This window comes from Acipenser ruthenus, chromosome 27 (assembly GCF_902713425.1).
Source record: "Acipenser ruthenus chromosome 27, fAciRut3.2 maternal haplotype, whole genome shotgun sequence".
Taxonomy (NCBI): Eukaryota; Metazoa; Chordata; class Actinopteri; order Acipenseriformes; family Acipenseridae; genus Acipenser; species Acipenser ruthenus.
In genome coordinates, this window is record NC_081215.1 from 9,129,696 (window position 1) to 9,152,841 (window position 23,146).

Here is a 23,146-nt window from a genome sequence, read left to right on the forward strand (position 1 = left end):
CAGACTTGCCTGAAGATTGTCTGGTCTGGGAAGCCTGCATTAGTGGCATGTGACACGATTCTAACCCCACTGTTGAAGGTTGTCAGTAAGGTTTTATTCTGCAAACAGGTTTTAGATGCAGGCATTAGCAAAGTGCGGAATTCCCTCTAGGAGTACATCCCTCGTCTCTGGTCTCTCCCTGCAATAAAGGATCTGTTTACAGAGGAGGATCCCTGGCTGACACCAATCAGAGCACAAGGAAGTATAAGAACATGAGACTGGCTACACCCGTAGCTTACTGTTATAACACCATTTGTGAGGGCCAAAATGTAACTGCCTCCTATCCAGAATTCAGATTGCAAAAGGTCGGATGGTGGGTGGAGATTTAAGGCAGAATAGATTTAAGATCCCTGCCGGGAAAATGCTTTTCTGAATTGAATTTTAAAGCAGTTTGGGCTGATCAGTTTGGGGGCGACCTTGATTTTTTGCCTTCAGATTTTTTTAATTGCTTATAATAGAGTGTTCACAATGACCATGCTTTGTAAAATGGGGAGGGGGGCACATGTCCTGTGCCCAGTCTATCTGTACACTGGGAAATACCCCTCAGAAAATATCTGGGTGAAGTGTGAGTGGGTTTCCTCCAAACTGCCAAGCCAAAGATAATTGGGTAGCAGTGTGGAGTAGTGGTTAGGGCTCTGGACTCTTGACCAGAGAGTCGTGGGTTCAATCCCAGGTGGGGGACACTGCTGCTTTACCTAGATTGCTCCAGTAAAAACCCAACTGTATAAATGGGTAAGTGTATGTAAAAATAATGTGTAAAAATTATGTAATTGTATGTAAAAATAATGTGTTGTCTTGTAACAATTGTAAGTCACCCTGGATAAGGGTGTCTGCTAAGAAATAAATTAGCAGTTTTAATTGGATTAACCAATGCTCTTTGGCTTTACTGTAAAATGCCCCAGGTGTAAATGCTTTTGTGTTCAATCTCTTTTTCAAAGTTTCATCAGGTTCGCAATCTGGCAGAGAAGAAATGTGGCCCTCAGACACCAGATGAAAGTCATTGTACTGCAACTGTTCAAGTTTGGTATCAAAATGCATTTTGGTAAAGTGTATATCTATTGTGACAAAATTAGAACTGTTTATCAATACATTCCTCAGATACAGTATGTATGTGTGTGTGTATCTTTAGGAGGTGGTTTGCTGGGAAACACAGATTCAATCTGTAAAAGTTAGTTTTTTCTTATTTCATATTTAGTACTAGGTAATTATAGTGACTGATGTGTTTTTTGTTGCTTGAGTTTTCTTCCATGATTTATATTTATGTAAACTCCTTTTGAATTTGCATCATGTATTTTTGTAATATACTTGCTCATCTGATCGCAGAAGCTAATCCAGGTTGGGCTTGGTTAGTACTTGGATGGTAGCCCGTCTGGGAATACCAACTGCTGGAGGCTTTTCTCTTTTTAAATTAACTTTACCATTAAAATGTCAAACAAAAAAAAAAGGGTATTCCAAAAGAAAAAGCAGCCCTGCCAACATACGCATGCGTCCAAGGAAGCCAGTGACGGAGCCCCTTCCGTTACAGAGGGTATGAGGAGGTTGTACAATGCCTAGTGAGACCGCATTTACCATACTGTGTTCAATTCTGGTCTTAACATTGTGGCCCTGGAGACTCGAATATGATTAAAACCCTAACCCAATTCCAGCTTGAAACGGGTGAGCATGCAGGATAAATAGAGGACATTGAAACGGGTGAACATGCAGGATATATAGAGGACTTTGAAACGGGTGAGCGTGCAGGATATAGAGAGGGCTTTGAAACGGGTGAGCATGCAGGATATAGAGAGGGCTTTGAAACGGGTGAACATGCAGGATATATAGAGGACTTTGAAACGGGTGAGCATGCAGGATATAGAGAGGGCTTTGAAACGGGTGAACATGCAGGATATATAGAGGACTTTTGAATAATTGCAGATATAATGAAAAAATAAAGAAATGTTGAATAAACAAATAACATTTGAAATCTACTCATTATTTGCAAGACAGCAGTAATAATGTTGTTTATTGTATATGCTGAACATCTCATCCAAAACACATATTACATGTAAAGGTTTTGCAAATGTACTGTACATATTTAACTGCAGTCAGCATTGTTTACTTAATAGGCTAACAAGATTTTAGACACATTGTCCTCCTTTTTCTAAGCAGATACACAAACAGTCACAAAAGTCCCTTTATGCTTTATGAAGGTAATGTGTTTTATTTTTTAAGGATATTCCACCGCTTTATCCAACTTTATGTGTTACAGATAAAAGGATCCTACTCATACCCACACTGTATGCATACACACTCATAGCCAGTGGAGGGGCCCTACCCACACTGTGCATGTCATACACATGCCTAGCCAGTGGAGGGACCCTACCCACACTGTATGCATACACACTCATAGCTACACCCACACTGTATGCTTCATACACACTCACGGCTAGTGGAGGGATCCTACCCACACCGTATGCATACACTCACGGACAGAGGAGAGATCCTACCCACAACCACGCTGTATGCATACACACTCCTAGCCAGTGGAGGGATCCTACCCACACCCACACTGCATGCTTCATACGCACTCACGGCTAGTGGAGGGATCCTACCCACACCGTATGCATACACTCACGGACAGTGGAGAGATCCTACCCACAACCACGCTGTATGCATACACACTCCTAGCCAGTGGAGGGATCCTACCCACACCCACACTGCATGCTTCATACGCACTCACGGCTAGTGGAGGGACAACACAAAGACCTAGTCGACAGCAATTCTAGGACTATAGAATGGAGCCCCGGAGCTACAGTATTGTACTATTAAAAATCAATGGAATGGCATACGATTGAGCTACAGTGTGTAGCTATCCCTTGACAAAAATCAATAAGCCAGAATACAGAAGGTAATCACAAAGAACAATGGTTTTCCGAATAGCATGTGTAACAATCAAGGTAACCCAAAGACTGCTGTTGCATGTGAAACGAAGGCATACGTGTTTAGCTTTTTAACAACCCCACGTTTCATTACACAATATTTGAATAGAGAGCAATGTCTTTGATTTTCTAATGTAATGATGCAGTATTATGAAGTATGAAAGCACGTTCCTGTAGTAATTGAAAATTTGTTGCACTGAAAGCACTTTATTTTTTATCAAGATTTATGAAGGTACCACTTAAGACTGTCCGGCTAAAACAATTAAAATATTATAAAATATCTGGAACTTGTTTAACTGTGTATTGTCTTATTCCAGCTTTTATTGCCATTTAAAATATACGTTTGCTCTTTTCTGATAAAAGAAATATGGTTTGTTTTTTAAGTGGCCCCAAACTCTGTATGCATCTTTGTGTGGTTCAAGTTATACTGAACAGCCTAAATCCTAGTAATAATGCAGCAGCAACAAAGACTATGAAAGTGACAGAGGGGGTTTGTTTAAGATCTTTTTACCAAAAACCCAGCGCTGGAAAAAGCAGTAGAGTGGAATCCTTGAATAACTTCTGAGCAAACAGTAAAACAAAATGTTGGCAACTTCTCCTTTAAACCTTATATAGTCAAATGCAGAAATAAAGTTCAGTCAGTGGTTTAAATATAGTGGTTAATGACCTGTATACCACTGCAGCTGCTATTATCATGCACGTCTGTGTGCCATTAGAGGCTGTTAACAGGAATGGACATTTTTATTCTGTTCGGTCGCCACTGACTGCGAGTCTCCTGTGCATAAAGAATAGATTGCATACAAATACTAACTTTACACCTTGAGTACTTTACCAGATCAACAGGTCTGCCACCTAGTGTACACTGATGAAACAAATTATCAATACAAATTCAAGATGGTATTTGTTACAGTAAAACAAGAGCGGATTTAGTTTGAACATGTTCAAATATTTTTTTAAACCACATGGGGCACTGTACCTTTTTAATAAGATATTAAAGACATTTTTTGCCATTAAAACAAGAATCAGCCTTACTTAAGTTTTTTTTTTTTTTTTTAAATCATGAATGTTTTTAAAATGTTTGAGATGTAAAATAACAATAAAAGCAAGGACCGCCTTCTCCCCTGGTGGCTTCTGAACAGCTTTGAAACCAAGATTCTCTCAGCCAGGGGGTTCATAAACTAGAGCTTCATTCCCAATTATCCATGACCATTAAACACTCCATAGTACTAGATACAGAAACACAAAAAGAAATGCATTCAATTCAATGACAAAGACTTCTAACTGAAACATCTGTCATTGGTTTTATTAATTTTCTTTTAGTATTTCTAAATCGTTCAGAATTCCCATATAAAGCCTCAAATCTGCTTGATGTTTAACTTAATACTGTTTAAAGAAACAAGTGATTTATAACTCCGTCAAACATCTGATTTAGCCACACATTGTGTTGCTCCACTGTGATAAGATTAAGAAGTAATCTATGTAGCACAGGGCCATGTATTCTATAGTTTACACACGAGAGCACACCGCAGCAGCAGCAGCAATTAAATGTTCAATATAAGCCTTAACAAAAGCAAGCTAGACAGTGCTTGGGAATGCCAGCAGTGAATGTTGCAGGGATGTTAGAACTCCTCATGCACGTTGCGAGCGTAGTCCATCAGCTTGCTCCCAGTGAAGTATTCACTGTATTTCAGGATCTCCTCCAGCTCCAGGTTATGGTTTTGATTCTCGTCAGCCACTGCAATCATTTGCTTTGCTTCGTTCAGGGCATTGTATTCATTCATCGGGTCCATGTATTCCTGAAAAAGAGCAGATGTTTAAGCAGTGAAAACTAGGGGTGTAATGATACACCAAAGTCATTGTACGATATTTATCACAATACACATTGAACACCCCACTAAAAAAATTATATTAGCATCATTTTTGAGGACAACATTACTTTGTATACAAGGGCAAATTAAAAGAGAGATATATCATTAAGCCCCCCAAAAAACAAATACTGTATTAGAGATTTGTTCAAAGAGGGTTTTTTGTTCAGGTAGACATTGTTTGAATGCAAAAGAACATGTTTGATTAAAAGCTAATAAAGTTTAATTAAATTAACATATCAAAGTGTTCTGGTAAACTTTAGTGCCCTCTAGTGCAACGGTTTTGTCCCCACAGCAGCCCAGGCCAATAAAAAAAAACCACTGCGCCCCAAAGTTATCCTTCCGGGGGCTCCCGGTCAAGTCCCGTTCTCTGTTGTGTGAATACAAACATCAAACCAGTGGGGTTAGGTTGAGAAATCTATTGGCCAGCACAGGTAAGTGAATGCGTTTCTTGTAAACACTGCAGGGGGTTCTGTAACACTCATTTAAATTAAATGAAGTCTAGTCACACACATACTGCCAGCACCGTACCTCCAGTTCCTCCTCTGTGACAATCCCATCATGGTTAGCATCAATGACTTCCTGAAATTCCTTCCTCCTCTCCCGGACCCAGTCATCATCAATATCCTGGGCCTGCTGGTTCTCCACTGTGCCCACAGGCAGTGAAATGAACTCTGAAAGGGTCAATTTTTTGTCTCCATCTTGATCTGCAAAATCCAGAAAAGAAAATGTGTCAAATTTACACACAAACACTTAGGAGCTAACAAAAGAATTAGAACCAAGATACGGAATGCTAGATGTGTATGTTTACAATGGGACAGATATTTTTGTTCCAGCTAAAATTTTAAAATCTGTTACAAAACTAGACCCAACACCGAACATACTGGAAAGAACAAGAGAAAAGCTGCCATGTAGGACTATGGAGGGACCCAACGACAATACAAACAGAGGCTTGGGCGGGTCCAGTAGGCTGTATTTTCTATAAATCATTTATAGACTAGAGAGACTGGAGAGGCAGGCAGGTGTAGTGGTCCAGTGGTTAAAGAAAAGGGCTTGTAACCAGGAGGTCCCCGGTTCAAATCCCACCTCAGTGACTGACTCATTGTGTGACCCTGAGCAAGTCACTTAACCTCCTTGTGCTCCGTCTTTCGGGTGAGACGTACTTGTAAGTGACTCTGCAGCTGATGCATAGTTCACACACCCTAGTCTCTGTAAGTCGCCTTGGATAAAGGCGTCTGCTAAATAAACAAATAATAATAATAATAATAATAATAATAATAATAATAATAATAATAATATTATATATCAAATCATAATTTCTCCTCACTAGTTCTAAACAGTCAATCAATTAAGAGTCTGATTTATGATAATTTGCTTTCATTGATTAGAAAAGTGAGGGTTCCCTCTGTAGTCGTGATTATTACTAAATTGTAATATTATTTAAAAAGGTATTTCCCTCTTTCCTTTATAAAAGTGGGTTGCAGTGTTGCGTGGATTGAGTTTACGTCAAATATGTCACTCATAGTCAACACAAAAAAAAAAATCTGAAAGTAGTTGGTTGTTTTTACACTAATATAATCTCTTCATTGTTAAAGGCCAACACAACCACACTCTACCCCCGTTTAAGAAACTGCTGATCGGCGGCATTCGGTGCGAATGACCGGGATGCTCAATGGCATTCTCGCTGTAGCCGACCAGGTACCTGGTATGACTTTAGGCTAATGAAGGCTCTCAGTATCTACGGCTTATTCTTTGGTTACCTCTTTGCACTTCCTGGGTCATTTCACCTTAGCAATGTGTTCTGTGTGACAACACTGGCTGAAAGCATGTCAGTCAACAGCAGAAGCAACCGATTGGTTGACAGGCAAGAAGCCAGTGAAGGGGTGGGGACAATTTCACTCTCTTGGTGAAATGACCCAGGAAGTACAAGAGAGTCTAAAAGCATGGCTTGCAAATTTTAGTTTTAGCTTTAATTTAGTGTAGTAACAGATACCATGTTCTGAAATGAAAATTCATGTTTTCTATAACATTTCTTTAAAAACTGCACATTTCAGACCTATATAATGAATGGATGTGCAGAGCAGAGACATTGCATGGAACAGTTTTGTTAGCTACAGTTACTTTAAGTGACAGTTAGATTTTAACATTATCCTTGAGAAACCCCTACAAAAGAGTCAGGGTCATTTCCCTGGCACCAGTCCTGCCATTGCTGCATTTATAACAGAGGACCTGAAACAGCTTTCTAAAGCAACCTACCCAAGTCCCGGACAATCTCCTTCACCATGAACTTCAGCATGCCGCGGCTGTGCTCGGGGTGCAGGAACGACAGGAACTCCTCCTCGTTCAGCAGCTGGTCAGCAGGAGGGTTATCTGCCTGAAACCAGCGGTCCTTCAAGTTCTCCAGAACCTCCTGGGCTGAAAACAACAAGAACACAGACACCTCTAGTCAGCAACAGGGCCTCATCTCATCCTCTCCACAGCTTTGTGGATGACTAACCAGGGCGCCCATTAAGCAACTCCATGGAAGTTTAAACTTTTCATTTTTGTATCCATGCTGGACTGTATGTATATACAGAGCAACACAGTTTCAGTGCAGTAGTATTTACTTTTTTACAACACCCGTTAAGAGATCTAGCTTTGATTCAAACCCAGGGAAAGTCAATCTCCGAATTCATGGTTTAATTTAGGCTTAAAAGCACTTTCTTTTTCAGAACCATACTTATCTAAACAGAACCCTCCATGAACATGCATAGAGTACTGTGGTTATTTCACTCATGAGGATAAACAACCCACTCCACCACGTTGAGGGTGCTGGTGGGTTATTCGGCTGTCCCCATTCGTGGAATAACCACAGTACTCCATGAACACTCGTGGTTTATACTGAAGCACACATGTATGCTTTAGAAAAAGATTGTTTTCAAATGAAATTTGAATCTTTGAATGTGACACAGAGACAACCAAGTTCCCCCAGATTAGGACGCTATTGATAACTTGTACTAAAGAAGGTCCTTAAGTTTCCACTCAATCGGATGAATGATTATATAGATACTGTATATCTGTAGAGCCAATGATTTTCCGTTTCCATTTTCTACTTACTTGACATTTGTACTTTTACCTTCAAACTACGTTGTTCAAGTAAAGGCCAATACATTATTGTTGTTTGTGTTTATTTTAAATCAAGCAAAAGTTCACAGGAGAGAAATACAAAATAAAAACCAAGTTAAAAAACAATGTTTATACTGAACCTCGGCTAACAACGTTAAATGCTTGATACTGAAATGTATCAACTAATAGTCCAAACCAGCTAACATGTACAGTGCCTTGCGAAAGTATTCGGCCCCCTTGAACTTTGCGACCTTTTGCCACATTTCAGGCTTCAAACATAAAGATATGAAACTGTAATTTTTTGTGAAGAATCAACAAGTGGGACACAATCATGAAGTGGAACGAAATTTATTGGATATTTCAAACTTTTTTAACAAATAAAAAACTGAAAAATTGGGCGTGCAAAATTATTCAGCCCCTTTACTTTCAGTGCAGCAAACTCTCTCCAGAAGTTCAGTGAGGATCTCTGAATGATCCAATGTTGACCTAAATGACTAATGATGATAAATAGAATCCACCTGTGTGTAATCAAGTCTCCGTATAAATGCACCTGCACTGTGATAGTCTCAGAGGTCCGTTTAAAGCGCAGAGAGCATCATGAAGAACAAGGAACACACCAGGCAGGTCCGAGATACTGTTGTGGAGAAGTTTAAAGCCGGATTTGGATACAAAAAGATTTCCCAAGCTTTAAACATCCCAAGGAGCACTGTGCAAGCGATAATATTGAAATGGAAGGAGTATCAGACCACTGCAAATCTACCAAGACCTGGCCGTCCCTCTAAACTTTCAGCTCATACAAGGAGAAGACTGATCAGAGATGCAGCCAAGAGGCCCATGATCACTCTGGATGAACTGCAGAGATCTACAGCTGAGGTGGGAGACTCTGTCCATAGGACAACAATCAGTCGTATACTGCACAAATCTGGCCTTTATGGAAGAGTGGCAAGAAGAAAGCCATTTCTTAAAGATATCCATAAAAAGTGTCGTTTACAGTTTGCCACAAGCCACCTGGGAGACACACCAAACATGTGGAAGAAGGTGCTCTGGTCAGATGAAACCAAAATCGAACTTTTTGGCAACAATGCAAAACGTTATGTTTGGCGTAAAAGCAACACAGCTCATCACCCTGAACACACCATCCCCACTGTCAAACATGGTGGTGGCAGCATCATGGTTTGGGCCTGCTTTTCTTCAGCAGGGACAGGGAAGATGGTTAAAATTGATGGGAAGATGGATGGAGCCAAATACAGGACCATTCTGGAAGAAAACCTGATGGAGTCTGCAAAAGACCTGAGACTGGGACGGAGATTTGTCTTCCAACAAGACAATGATCCAAAACATAAAGCAAAATCTACAATGGAATGGTTCACAAATAAACATATCCAGGTGTTAGAATGGCCAAGTCAAAGTCCAGACCTGAATCCAATCGAGAATCTGTGGAAAGAACTGAAAACTGCTGTTCACAAATGCTCTCCATCCAACCTCACTGAGCTCGAGCTGTTTTGCAAGGAGGAATGGGCAAAAATGTCAGTCTCTCGATGTGCAAAACTGATAGAGACATACCCCAAGCGACTTACAGCTGTAATCGCAGCAAAAGGTGGCGCTACAAAGTATTAACTTAAGGGGGCTGAATAATTTTGCACGCCCAATTTTTCAGTTTTTTATTTGTTAAAAAAGTTTGAAATATCCAATAAATTTCGTTCCACTTCATGATTGTGTCCCACTTGTTGTTGATTCTTCACAAAAAATTACAGTTTCATATCTTTATGTTTGAAGCCTGAAATGTGGCAAAAGGTCGCAAAGTTCAAGGGGGCCGAATACTTTCGCAAGGCACTGTATGTGTTGTATTTTAGACAGCAGCTGAATCAGTATTCAGCTCCTATCTAAAATAGGACACATACATTTTACTATTAGAAACAGATCTTAATGCTGGAAGGCCTTTGTTGCAAAACTGGAGGGTTATTTTTCCCTAGGGATATTTGCTCTTCAACCTTCTGCCCGCCTTTGAAGGATATATCCACATGATGCACAATCGATGTCAATGAGATTGCTGCGTACATGCAAGAGATCAAATTCAAGATTTCTAATGTTTTTATTCATTATTAAACCGGAGCACTTAACGAGGACCTGGACATGTCTACTTCAGTGGATGAGCGCTGAACAACTACAAATGCAGCTCATCCAGTCCTACAGCTCTGACCTGTGGTGATCAAGGTTAAGAAGCCTGCGGACTGAACTTGAAACAACTAAAAAGATCCTGGGGCCTCTATTCAGACCTGTTGGGCATCACTTCCTGTAAAATGGAACTGATAACTGCATTTGCTATGCTTTCAGCATTCGGATCCATTTACTTTGTGAGCAGATATTTTCACACCTGAAGTTTGATCTCTGTCTTTCTCGGAGCTGACTGACTGGTAAGTTTCCTTTCTAATTTCTATGCATTTAAAGTGTTTTACCAGCACAAACTGTATTAATATTGTTTCAGTTTTGTCAACAGCATGCTTAATCTCTAATTTGGGAGAAAAAAAGATATACAATCTCCACCATTAAAAGGTTGCTAATCCGGCATATTATACCGGATGCAAAGTTAGGCAAATCGATGTATACAATTACAAAGATGAATGAAACCACTGCATGGCATCTGAACTTAGAAAACTGCTTCAGCAACTTAACAAGACTGCAGAATCCCCACCGTGCTTCCCCGGAGCCTCACATATTGCATGAGCTTAGCTGTGTAAGGCAAACCCAAGTGATAATCATAAACTCATTTTCTTTTCAGTATTAGCACAGTTATATGCTACAACATTGCACTGACATCACAATATGCATTGTAGCAATGTAACATTCAGTATAGTATTAATATAATAAATATAAATTTTGTTAATCAAACCTTCTTGCAAAAATACAAACATGCCACTTGTTGCAGTTTAATGATTCTTAGATTCTTGCATTAATTCATATGAGACAAGGAAAATAATAAGCGTCCAAATCGTGATAATATCTTGAGAACAGGTAAGACTTCTGGGGTCATGTTGTCAGTTACAGTCACTTTAACTATTTGACTACTTACTTTCTTCATCAATTTTCAGCTCTTCATTGTTTTTTATCTTTTCTGCAACCTCCTTCTCGTTGAATCCTTTGCTCGCCAAAAACTTCACCCGATATTCATCCCAAGCAACATGGCCTAGAAACATTCAATAAAAAGTAATTCATACATAATTGTTTAAACATTAGCCAAGTGTTAAACATTCAGAATGTTTCTCTTGTCAGAAATATGCAAGTCAAATATAGGTGTTAGCCTTAGTGTTTTACATAGTAGTAATTGTATGCCAATTTCATATTCCACATTTATTCCAATACTTTCATAAACAATTACATGTTGAACATACATGTTTTTAGGAAAAACAGAATCTAACATTATTAATATTATAATTCAATGCAAAACTGTACAAGCATATCTGAGCCTTACTTTCCTGTTACATTTCTCACAAATTAGCCCGTCATAACAATACAGTTTAAATGTTATGCAGACAACAGAACATAACAATGGACTGTTACTGAAGACATGTAATAGAATAACAAGGGAAACAGCACTCAAAAACAATTTAGAAAAAAAACACATGCTTGTCATGTTTTTATATATCCTGAATGACCCTTAAGGTGTGTTTAGATCACGACAGTGAAAACTGCAGTAAGTGCGGAGGAGACGTATTCTTTAATCCAACTATACTGATACCTTCCTGAGCTGTAAGAGACCGGCACAATAATACATGTAACTGAAGTAGTTATTAATGTGCAGGGCAGCCTAACACAGCTTTGTTTATGGGTAGCATGGGACTTAGCAGGCGTACCAAGTGAGTTCTAGTACAGCTATACCCAAAGGTTTTTATATAATTTTTTATATATATATATATATATATATGCAAAATGTAGCCTAGTTTTGGATCGGGAAAACACCTGCCAATTCAGTACCTACTGTGTGATCAGCTCTGTATATATCTTTTACCCATAGTGACTGAAACCAACTTGCAAACAGGGAGATGCAACTTCTATATATTGCAGAATTTATTTCTTATTTATTTCTTAGCAGACACCTTTATCCAGGACGACTTACAATTGTTACAAGATATCACATTATTTTTACATACAATTACCCATTTATACAGTTTTTCATTTTTTTTACTGGAGCAATCTAGGTAAAGTACCTTGCTTAAGGGTACAGCAGCAGTGTCCCCCAGCTGGGATTGAACCCACGACCCTCCAGTCAAGAGTCCAGAGCCCTAACCACTACTCCACACTGAATGCAGGTGGGATTCCATTTGCAAAACCAACTAATCAGTCATGTGAGGTTCAGCCCACTGCCCAACATAATATACCAAATGGATGCATCTCATCAGCTTTTATGTTCATAAAAATAGTTATTTGAACTTTTAAAATGCATTTCTTCTACATATCTAATAAGGGCTATTCAATTAAGACAAGGATTTTGCTACCTTAAATAAGAACAATTTTAAGAAATAAGAGGGGGCTCCCGAGTGGCGCATCCGGTAAAGGCACTCCGCGTGAGTGCAGGATGTGCCCTATAGCCTGGAGATTGTCGGTTTGAGTCCAGGCTATTCCACTGCCGACCGTGGACGGGAGTTCCCAGGGGGCGGCACACAACTGGCCGAGCGGCGCCCAGGTGGGGAGGGCTTAGGTCGGCCAGGGTGTCCTCGGCTCACCACACACCAGTAACCCCTGTAGAACGTCTGAACTATGCATCAGCTGCAGAGCCACTTACAACATCTCACTCGAAAGATGGAGCACAAGGAGATTAAGTGACTTACTCAGGGTTACAGAGTGAGTGAGCTGGGATTTGAACAGGTGACCTCCTGGTTACAAGCCCTTTTCCTCTACGTAGCACTATTCCCACAGTACTGTACCTTACAATAAAATAAAACGGACTGTAGAATGAAATGCTGAATTAAAGATGGATACAGGAGCCTAGGAGGATACAAGAATAGAAAGGCAGCTTTGCTTTCAAATTCAACAACAAATGCACTGCCTTCACATGGACACCCTGTGAATGTTTTGATTTATTTGTATGTGCCAGTTTGAAGAATGCTTTTTCAACAGAAAAAAAAATATTACTTTATTTAGAACCCTGTACCATCATTAGACTTTAGTGCCCCTTACTAAAAACAAAAATAATATCTGGGCTAAAAAAATAAACATTTTATATTATATCTATCAACAGGAGTTTATACCAGCGCTAAAAAATATATTTGTCTGCTCCTTTCCAAACTGGGGTGCCTTGTCCCGGAAATTAAACTTGCTGACTTTTGTAATATGAACATGCAAAAATAAAAATACTTTGATCTACAAATCAAATGCAGATCTGGATCAATCCAAGGGAGTTGCCGTTTCCCTCTTTCTGTGGTTTTCTACAGTTAGATATTTATCTATCTATCTATATCTAGGGGCAGCAATTCCAAACAATTTATATACTGAAATATGTCTGGCCTCAGAGAGAAATTCGATCTGAACTACCTCAGCAGGACAGTAAAATGCTGATAAAGGCTGCTCACATTCCCCATTAATGTCCAATTATAGAACTCGGCCATATCAAATTACATGCATCATACTGTACATTAATCCATCTCCAGGTGAATCACTGTGAGATTGCAATTGCTTTGTGCACTAGGTCATATCATTCCAAAGGTCCACTGCCACCTTGCTCCATACTGAAAAATCACCTTTAAACATTTAAAGTCTTTCTTATAAGAATCAGCTTTACCAGCATGAATTCAAGATATTTCAATATTTCAAATAGTACTACTGGTAACGCTGGTCTGATTGCAGCCAAGATATTGGAGTGAGTTTGAAAAACACGTGATTAGGTACCAGGAAGCAGCATGCAGATGCCTGGCCAGGATCGGTATGTGAAGTACTATTTGAGAAGGATAGTGGTAAATGTTTGTACCAATGCTGATTCTTGTGTGTATGGTGTTTGGTGTGTGGGATCCGTAAGCCATGTCCTACTACTGGCTCTTTTAGTGCAGCAGCAGTGCAGGGCAGCCTCAAAAGCCTGATTTAGCATCCCGTCCCAAGTGCACAGCATTCATTAAACCTTGATACAGCTTTGTGCATGGGTCTTTATTTTCAAATTAAAAGATACCCAGCCAAATCTAGGATTCCTAATCTTGATCATGGGCTTAATATCAGTCTAAAGAGTACAATTCAGAAAGATGTTTCAGTCCCTTACCATCACCATCAGGGTCAACAGCTCTAAAGTTCAGTTTGTTCTCCTTCACCGCCTCCTGGAAATGCTCCTCAGTCTTCTCCATGATCCATCGCTGCATCTCCTTAGCACTGACACTCTTATCCTTATTGATATCCACCCTGCACAGAGGTTAACAAACACCACATATGTATCAATCTGGTACCAGGTCATTTGAAAAGTATGCAATGGCAAGGACAGTGTTAATATTCATTTCAAAAGGTATGATGACGTCTATTACTTGCTATGTACAACCTACACTGGAAATACTGAAAACAATCTTCAACATCTGTGAGCATAATGCATTTCATTTGCACAGACCTGCGTCCCTACAGTAGTGTGGAAAACGAAGGGTTTGGAAAACTGATGCATACTTTGGAGACAATGCACACAAATTCTACCAGTCCTTATATTTACACATGCAACAGTTCCCCAAAACTGCAATCCGACCATGTGACCTTCAGCCAAGGTACCAGGCTGTAGCAAGTTTTCTTTATAGTTTTGTATTTGAAATATGAATAAAACATTTTTAATAACACAAGCAAAGAACCAAAACATTCTCAGTAAGAATGCTAACAAAGCCAAAACATTGTATATGTTAAAGTATTGGCAGGTATGTGGTTACAATCCCATCCCTGCAAATACCACATGCAGAATGTGGCTAGGTTCTAACTGATTGACTATCAAACAGACATTTCCACATAGTATGAGAGAGCAGCCAGTTCCTTTGTTCTGGGCTACTTCGTTTTGAGAAAGGAACCGAAGCAGTAGGCTGTATACTGTAGGCTGTGCTCTCTGTCCAAGCACCGTGACAGCCAGGGAGGTGGAATTAGAAAATAGTACATAAAGTTGACAACGCATTTTATATTTTTTATTATTATTTTTGTCATTCCTTGCCATTGCTGTTTCTTCACAGTAAACAGTGGCCACCGACACGTTTTCATAAAGTAATAACATGAGGTTTACTTGTGCCTGGCATGGAAATGGCATTCTAATAAATTCTAATAATTCTGGTTTATTACATTCCACACAACAAAAAATATATAATATATACAATCTATATAAAAATCACTACACACTTCCAGCAAGTTGGGTACTGTTTAAGTGAGGCATTTCAGAATGACGTGCTTGCCTTTTTTCTGTCCCATGAGATTCTGGATTCTGACTCGCTCTAAAGCAGCCCAACGCTTTTTTGACCCAGATGGCTTTCCATAGAGATCACTATGCATGCCCGCGCATAATCTGGTTTGTTTACTTTTTGCTGTATGAAACTTGAATAGAGGCTCAAGAGCTGCTGTGTGTTTTCTTATATATATATATATTTATATATTTTTTTATTAAATCTCACATATCACAGGGAGCTCTTTTTCATTTGCCATTTTTAAAACTGTCACGCAGCTTCTGGTGAGGCGGTAAATAAGTGCAAGGTATTTTGGTAATTTCTGGCGAATACGAATATCAGATTTTTGTATCCGAATACATGTCAAAAAATATTCGTTCTAATATTCAGATATTTGTCCTAGCACTAGTTTAAAGTGAAATGTGCCATAGTGAGCAAACACCACAGTCCCTGGGATAGTTCCATGACATCAGCGTTAAAATTATACTTTAATTTGAATGAAGGGCAAGAAAAAAAAAAAAAAAGACCTTCATCATACAACACAGGTTCACTCTCATTTTGGGAGATGCTGCTGCACAGATTATACCCAGAACTGACAAAGCAGACAGGAACTATAGCTGAGTGAAACTGCAGATGAGTGAAACTGCAGATGAGCTAGTGAAAGAAAAAAGAAAAAAAATTGTGTATTGCACAGTGGAGATTTGCTAGTCTGCCAATGTTTTGTTTTTAACGTTATGGAGGCATCATTGACATGCAGATCAAGGAGGAAGATAATGGACAAAAGGCCAGGGTCAGATATCACTGGTAGATTACTGACCACTAGAATAAGTGATTTGAGTGCTGTGTGCACAAAAGAAACCAGACTGCAAATTCAACCAGCCACATGACTGGAGGTGCCAGGCAATCACCTTTCAGAAACCAGAAACAAAATGTGTAAATTAGAATGACATACTTGGAGAAAATGTCTTTCAGTTTCTTCCTGTTTCTCCTGGGCTCTGAATCCTCTTCAAATTCCTCCAACTCTTTACCAAGAAAGACTTCTTGGTGGAAATCTTTATTGAGGTGCCCGTCCATCTCCATCTTCAGCCCATTCAAGTGGTCCGGAGGCAGGATCTCATTCTCCTCCTTGCTGTTGGGGGATTTGTCTTTATGAGCCGACATATTGGCTGGCCTTGCGTTGACGTCCATCATCAGAAAGATTAACAGCAGGGCCAGGTACACTGAGCCCAGCTTGATAAGCAGTGCTTTTCCTAAGATCATTGTTGCTCTACTATATTCTGATTACTGTGTATTGCCTGAGGGGGGGAAAGAAAAAAAAAGCTGCAGTTAAAACATTTTTTATAGATACAATCCAGGTGATTTTCCACCACTTCTAACACATTAAAACACAAACATCTTAAAAGGAATGAACCGACTGAAATCTTTAAAATCTTAAAAGAAGTTAACCCTAACAATACTATGAATGCAACACCCAAAACAGGACCAGATATAAAATTAGGTGGAGAGACATAGGACAGAGGAGACACTTCTTCACACACAGAGTGGTGAGGGTATGGAATGGGCGACCTAGTCATGTTGTTGAAGCTGAAATCACTTGAATCCACAAAGACGCAACTTGACAAAGTTTTGAGATCAATCAGCTACTAGGAACTGGACAAGCACAGATGGGCCGAATGGCCTTCTCTCATTTGTAAATATAACAGATATTGTTCTACTTGAAGAGAAATCTGAAAACCTTACCTAGCCTGTATTCTACTGGGAGTTACGGGAGGTGTGTCAAATGATTATACGGTTATTCTGCAATCTTTCCTTTTTAAAGAATGTCAGAGTGACCTTATTACCTTATCAACCTTTTTTCTCATGGATTAAAATATAGTGATGATAAGCGCCAAAGGTAGGCACAGGTACCTGAAAACCTAGGTTCTAAGGCAATGCATCAATTTATCTATCGATAGTCAAGCCTGTGCATCGTTTTTGTGTAAAGGGTTTAAGCACAGGAAAGTTTTTATTTTTTATTAAATTTGGAATCGTAAATTATTTTTGGCGTTAAGCGCAGATTTTCTCTGCTCCCCTCAGGTCTAACTCACTGAATCTGCATGCAATTGAGCTCACCTTCTCCCCCCCCGCCCCGCCCCGCCCCGCCCCGCCCCCTGTGAGTGTTCACTGATGAAATTGTATCTGTGCAGGAGTCTTCAAAGTAACAGAGCAGGTTAAGAGCGTTTTGCTGGAATTACAATTACTGTATCTACAGCTACAAATACAATACCTTCCGATGTTTGGGAATTATTTTCTAAAGCAAGAAAGTAATGTTTGGGATACTCCGGTAACACAACTAATCTGTGTGACCATTTAATGAGATGGTACCCTACAAAACTTCAAACAAAACCTGCACCTATTCATCTGAACTACCCCGGAGTAAAAATGAAGAAAAACAACCAAGATCATTCAAAAAGTTGTAAAGTTGAAGTATTAAGCATCCTGGCAACATCAGACCCCAGTGAGCAGGTATTCAGCAATGCTGGGCAGATTGTAAGCCAGTGCCAGTCATCACTTACATTAAAACAAAATGGACACTATCATGTTCCTTAACACAATTCAAATACAAGCCATGGACAACACTCCTGTTACTAAACTGCTGTGGACAGCGATAACTTTTTAAAAATGATTATTACTTTTTTCTCGATTGATTGTTACTCTGACGTGTTATGGATTTAAACAACTTTTTTTTTTGTTGTTGTTTGGAAGGGGGGGGGGGGGGGGTTGCTTTGACCACCCAACTGGTACAAATCAACACAAATAAGGTAAAAAAATATATAATTATAATATCCATAAACAGATGTAATCAATGTAATATGCATAACAGTTTTAAAAGTGTTACTAGCAATGTTACACAGTAATCCACAGCTCCACATGTATTTTTCTTTTTACCCTTTCATAATGTTGATAAATCGATGCATCTGCTTTTTTGGAGAACGATATATCGATAGTGAAAAATTAGGCATCGCCCCAGCCTTACGAGGTTCCCACCCATTGAATGAAGGAATATTATGATGAGGTCGTATAATGCACTGGCAGGGCTGCACATACTGTGTTCAATTCCACTAATCACATGATGAAAGGTACATTGCAGCCCTGGAGAGAGTGAAATGAAGCGCAACCAGACTGATTCCAGACCTTAAAGCAGTGTGCTTCCAGGACAAGCTGGAGGAACCTGGAACAAAGAGGAATTAGGGGGAACTTGAATGAAGATCTTAAAAGAGTTGATAAAGCACAGCACAGCAACCAGGACCAGTGGATTGATCTGTAAAGTGTGGAGATAGACTCAGGGTAGAGACCAATAGCACAATCTGTATCAGTAAAACTTTTTTTTTTTTTTTTTTTTTTTTTTAAGTCAATTTTATGTAAAACATGTTTATTGTTAAAGCTGTATTTGCAGTTGTTGATTTACATATAATCATGAGTCAAAGCAGCAGTTGCTGTGTGCTACCGCCTCCTGTTCAAAGCAAATAAGCTATTATATTATCATGACTACATTTAGTGTTAACACATAGATTCCTGCTACTGTCTGTGTTTCAAACATCACCAAATGACTGCAGTAAATAATATTCCCTTCCATTATTTTTAATGTCACCATATAAACATACTGTAGAACAAGATGTCCTTTAGCAACTTAAACAGTTATAAACCATGAGGTGCTTTTATAGACTGCAAGGGAGTGTAGCTAAAGTGCCATTAAAGGCAGGGAACATTTTGGAAATTTCCAGTTGTTACTGGATGCAAACTCCTGACCATTTTCTGATCCCCAGATCCCTTTGCTATTCCATGCTACAGTAAATCTTAACAAGCCTGTCAGATTCCCTCACCACCGCTGTAAATTCAAAATATGAGCCATCAGTAACACCAGGGTTATCACCATTATCTATATCCACTGTATGAACTTGTAAAAGTACAGACAAACAAGGGGCCTCTATATACCCGCCCAGATTCTGATAGTCTTCATAACCTGTGTCCAGTTTCATGACATTGGGTAAGCAGTTCTCTGGACAGACAGCCTCCTGTACACCCAGATTATGATACACTCAATAACTTGCTAAAGAAGGTTCTTAGCAAGTTTCATCACACTAGACAAGTGGTTCTCTAGATATATTTAACAATCTAAGCAGACAGACAGCTTACATAAAACCAGAAATTCTGCAGCACTCAATTTGAGCTAAAGGTGGTCCTCCGCAAATTTCAGCACTATTGGGCAAGCAGGGGATGACTACAGTAAGACCCAAGTAAAAACAAACAAAGTCTACTATTCAAAAGGGTCTAAAAAGGGTCTAGAGGACCATTCCATCCCCTCACCTTTATATTTTACTAGAAACAACAACTAGTCAGCTTCCCAGAAGTGCTCTCAAAATGAATAGTAAAACTGTGTGTCATTGAGTGCTCAATAACGATCCTCAACAGTTTATTTCCTCAAAGCAAAGAAACATTATATTATTTACAGTGGCACGACTTCCTCATTGTTGCAAAATATGTTTAAGCACACTGTTGAAAATAATGTTTGGCTATAGCTAAAGCAACAATCATTTTCAAACACAGATGTTGGACCATATTCATAAAAATGAAGTCTCTTAGATTAAACAGGGATTTGTAAAATGAAAATAAACTTACAGTTGAGAAAAGATTTCATGAACTGCAAACTTGATTTAATTCAACAAAAAGTTAATTAAAAAAAATAGTGTGGTGCAAAGCATTCCTCAAATAGCATGTCCTGTTAGATTTAGGCGTGCCACTAACACGGTATTTATACACAGTAGTCATATACAAAAGTAACAGCATCTTTTTAAATAGTTTCTGACTCATCCAGTAGAATGTAATGTATGGGTCACCAAGAACGAATCTGAATAATATCCATACTAAAATACTGTTCTCTTATTTAGAGGTTTGCAATTACACTTGTTTCTTATGTATTTCCTATTACATGACTAAAAACGTTACTATAGTCATACACTGCATAACACAACACTAAGAGAGTTATATAGTAATCTTAAGGATATTTCTTAGGCTTCTGAATGTGGCCACGCTGAATGGATAATAGCAGTTAATGTATCCTGAATACTATGTTCACAATTGAATGTAAATATAACGACTTGCTGTTTCGTGGGGATACATAGATTTTGCTTCTTCAAGAACCATAACATCCCACCCATTGTTGATGGCCTATTTCTCTAGTATTGATATACACGTAGTTCCTGGTTAAACACGCGACTGGTGAATATTAAAACACTGTGTTTGAATGGGAAGTTGGCGTTAGGAATAAACGGTATCGGATCTGTATTTGACAAAGCCGTGGCGATACACTACAATTTCCATGATGTTTGAACGTTAATTCCGGGTTCTTTTTTTGTCCACCCTTTCCAGTACAAAGTAGACAAGTCTGCGTGACTTAACTACACGTCAACAGAACGACAAGCAGACAAACGTGTAGGTTTCAATCACGACGGTGACATTATAAAACAACATTGGTAGATTTTAAAATGACTAAATAATATGCATCAGATACAGCAAGCACTGTACTACAAATAGCCCTACCTGTTTAACTTGTCCCAAATGGCGTCAGGCGCGTAGGCCAGGTATTCCTGTGCTTGTTCTTAGCTATGCCCTAGCTGATATGCATGGTATGTAAACAGACAGTATCCACGGCTCCTTGTTCGGATGGTTGTTCTCTTAGTCCTGAGGCTGTACACGTGGCTATTCCGCTGATGTTATGGACGAGTCCCTCCCCTCTGTGCAGGATCCTCTCTAACCACATTAACAGAGCAGAGAAAGCGAAGACACCTTTAACACAGTTCTCGTGTCTCAGGTTTATGACACAGACCCCGACCTTCTGCGCATGTGGTGCTTGATCGGTCCTCTATGAGCTTCCTTTATGACGTATTTAACAGTAACTTCTGACTGTTCTGCGCATGTAAAAGTTTACAGTTTTGTCAAAAGCAATTATGGTAATTTGTTCTGAACCATAGAAATTATTGCTACTCCAGTCCTCACGTATTATTATTATTATTATTATTATTATTATTATTATTATTATTATTATGATTAATAATAAACTATTTTACAAATGCGTTATTATAACGCATACTCAAAGTTTCAGTATATTTGCGTTTTAAAGGTTGGATTGGTCTCTTAACCCTAAGTAATGCAGTATTTTAAAGAGCAAGTTGTCTTTGTTGAAGTTTTAAATGCAGGGACGTAAAGTTGGTTGCCTATTGCCGATTGCTTTTTCGTTTAAAGGCATTTCAGGAGAGAGACGAATCGAGTTCAGATTTGCCGATTACTTTTTCAATTACAGATAGTGTGTAAGGAGAGACGAATATATTTAAGATTTGCGATTGCTTTTTCAGAGATTTCAGTTAACATGAAGAGAAAATAGATCAGACCCGTTTAGTAGTTTTAGGTAAATTACATGAAATGCGCTTTAAATAGTTTTAACCACCTCAAAAAAAGTTTTAGCCACCCAGGAACGTTCCTATTCACACTAATACATAGACAGTTTTAGCCACCCCAAGAAATTGACTAATCACACTATACATAGAAAAAATTAATGGAATCAGCTTTAAGTAGTTTTAGCCACCTTAAAAAAAAGTTTTAGCCACTTCAAGACTAACTCCATTTTGATGTTTTTTGACTACAATATTTATATCATTATATAATCTCTGTTTAATTAGAGACATATATGCAGTAATCATAATTGCTGCATTTACCCAATTCATTGAACGTTTGGTTGAATTGTTTATTTTTAATTTTAGCTGTTGGTTTTTTGGTGATATGCTTTACAAGTGGTTTGCAATGCTCAGCCAAACAATTTTACTGTTGAAATCCCAGTCTACTAGCTGTGTCACACATAATTGACTGTGCACAAAGAATCACCAAAAACACCACAGTCACAACTGTTTTTCTGCTGTGCAATGTCAGCATGGGCCAGAAAGGACACCAGGACACTCCCTTCACCCAAATGGAGCGCTGGGCTCTCCTTTTATGTGATGTGGCTGCTCCCAATTAGCACTTAATCATTCCATTAAGGAGCAGCCACATTCTCACATGTTTTTAGCAGTCCTCCATGCCAGCCACCACCAAAACACCCCACTTTACAAGCACGGCCCTGCCCTGCCACACAGAGGCATTCACAAGCTTCCATTCGGCCATAATTTACATTTAATACATCTAGATTATATTGCTGGCTAATTTCCAAACATTTACAAATGAACAATGTACAAGTAGAGATGACCGCTTCCCCTTTAACAGATGACATGGTCTTCTCATAATATCTTCAAGACATTAGACACCAACTCATTGGAAACATGTGTAAATTATTGTCTAATGGCAAGTTCCAATTATAGGTCTAGAATTTGAGCTAAGATACAGTATACTAACGGATTGTTCCAATGATAATATATTCTCAGGTTGGGAATAAAGGGTCCAGGCTATTTTTGCCTGTTTTTATTTTTTTATTTTTTTTACTGTTGTTAGATTTGTGGCTCTTTAACTATAAAGGTTACAGGTACATGTTGTACATGAAATGAATGTGCACACACTAGGCTTCCATAAAGAAAGTGAAATAGTCTGAGACTCACCCTGTTTAATACAGATAACAAAAACCACAAAACAGAGGAGACACTTTTTAGAAAAAAATCATTATTTATTGTTTCTAAAATTTATTTTAGCATGGCCAGCTCAAATCTGACAATGTACAGTGAGACTTCAACATGATGGAAACATGGGAAAAACTGTGAACAAATTGGATAATAAATAAAAAAAATATGGCTATATATACAAAAAGTACCAAAAAAAA

The 23,146-nt window shown here is 38.8% G+C and overlaps 1 protein-coding gene across 1 annotated transcript; it reads right to left on the reverse strand.

Moving 5' to 3' along the window:
- Window positions 1–2,007: 2,007 nt before the first annotated feature.
- Window positions 2,008–21,211, reverse strand: LOC117972755 (45 kDa calcium-binding protein). Its single transcript, XM_034922811.2, has 7 exons — window positions 20,887–21,211; window positions 16,259–16,601; window positions 14,172–14,308; window positions 10,998–11,111; window positions 7,079–7,237; window positions 5,354–5,529; window positions 2,008–4,753 (listed from the first exon to the last, which is right to left on the reverse strand). Exons 2-7 carry the CDS (start codon window positions 16,564–16,566, stop codon window positions 4,577–4,579), a joined length of 1,071 nt encoding a protein of 356 aa, XP_034778702.1. The 5' UTR covers window positions 16,567–16,601; window positions 20,887–21,211; the 3' UTR covers window positions 2,008–4,576.
- Window positions 21,212–23,146: the final 1,935 nt, after the last annotated feature.

Bases quoted from the DNA above. Each gene is read 5' to 3' on its own strand.
- LOC117972755 (XM_034922811.2), bottom strand. From the start codon at position 16,566: ATGATCTTAGGAAAAGCACTGCTTATCAAGCTGGGCTCAGTGTACCTG. The intron at 5,530-7,078 runs GTAGGTTGCTTT...TGGATTTTGCAG, and splicing joins GGAGATTGTCCGGGACTTGG to ATCAAGATGGAGACAAAAAA. The intron at 4,754-5,353 runs GTACGGTGCTGG...GCTCTTTTTCAG, and splicing joins TCACAGAGGAGGAACTGGAG to GAATACATGGACCCGATGAA.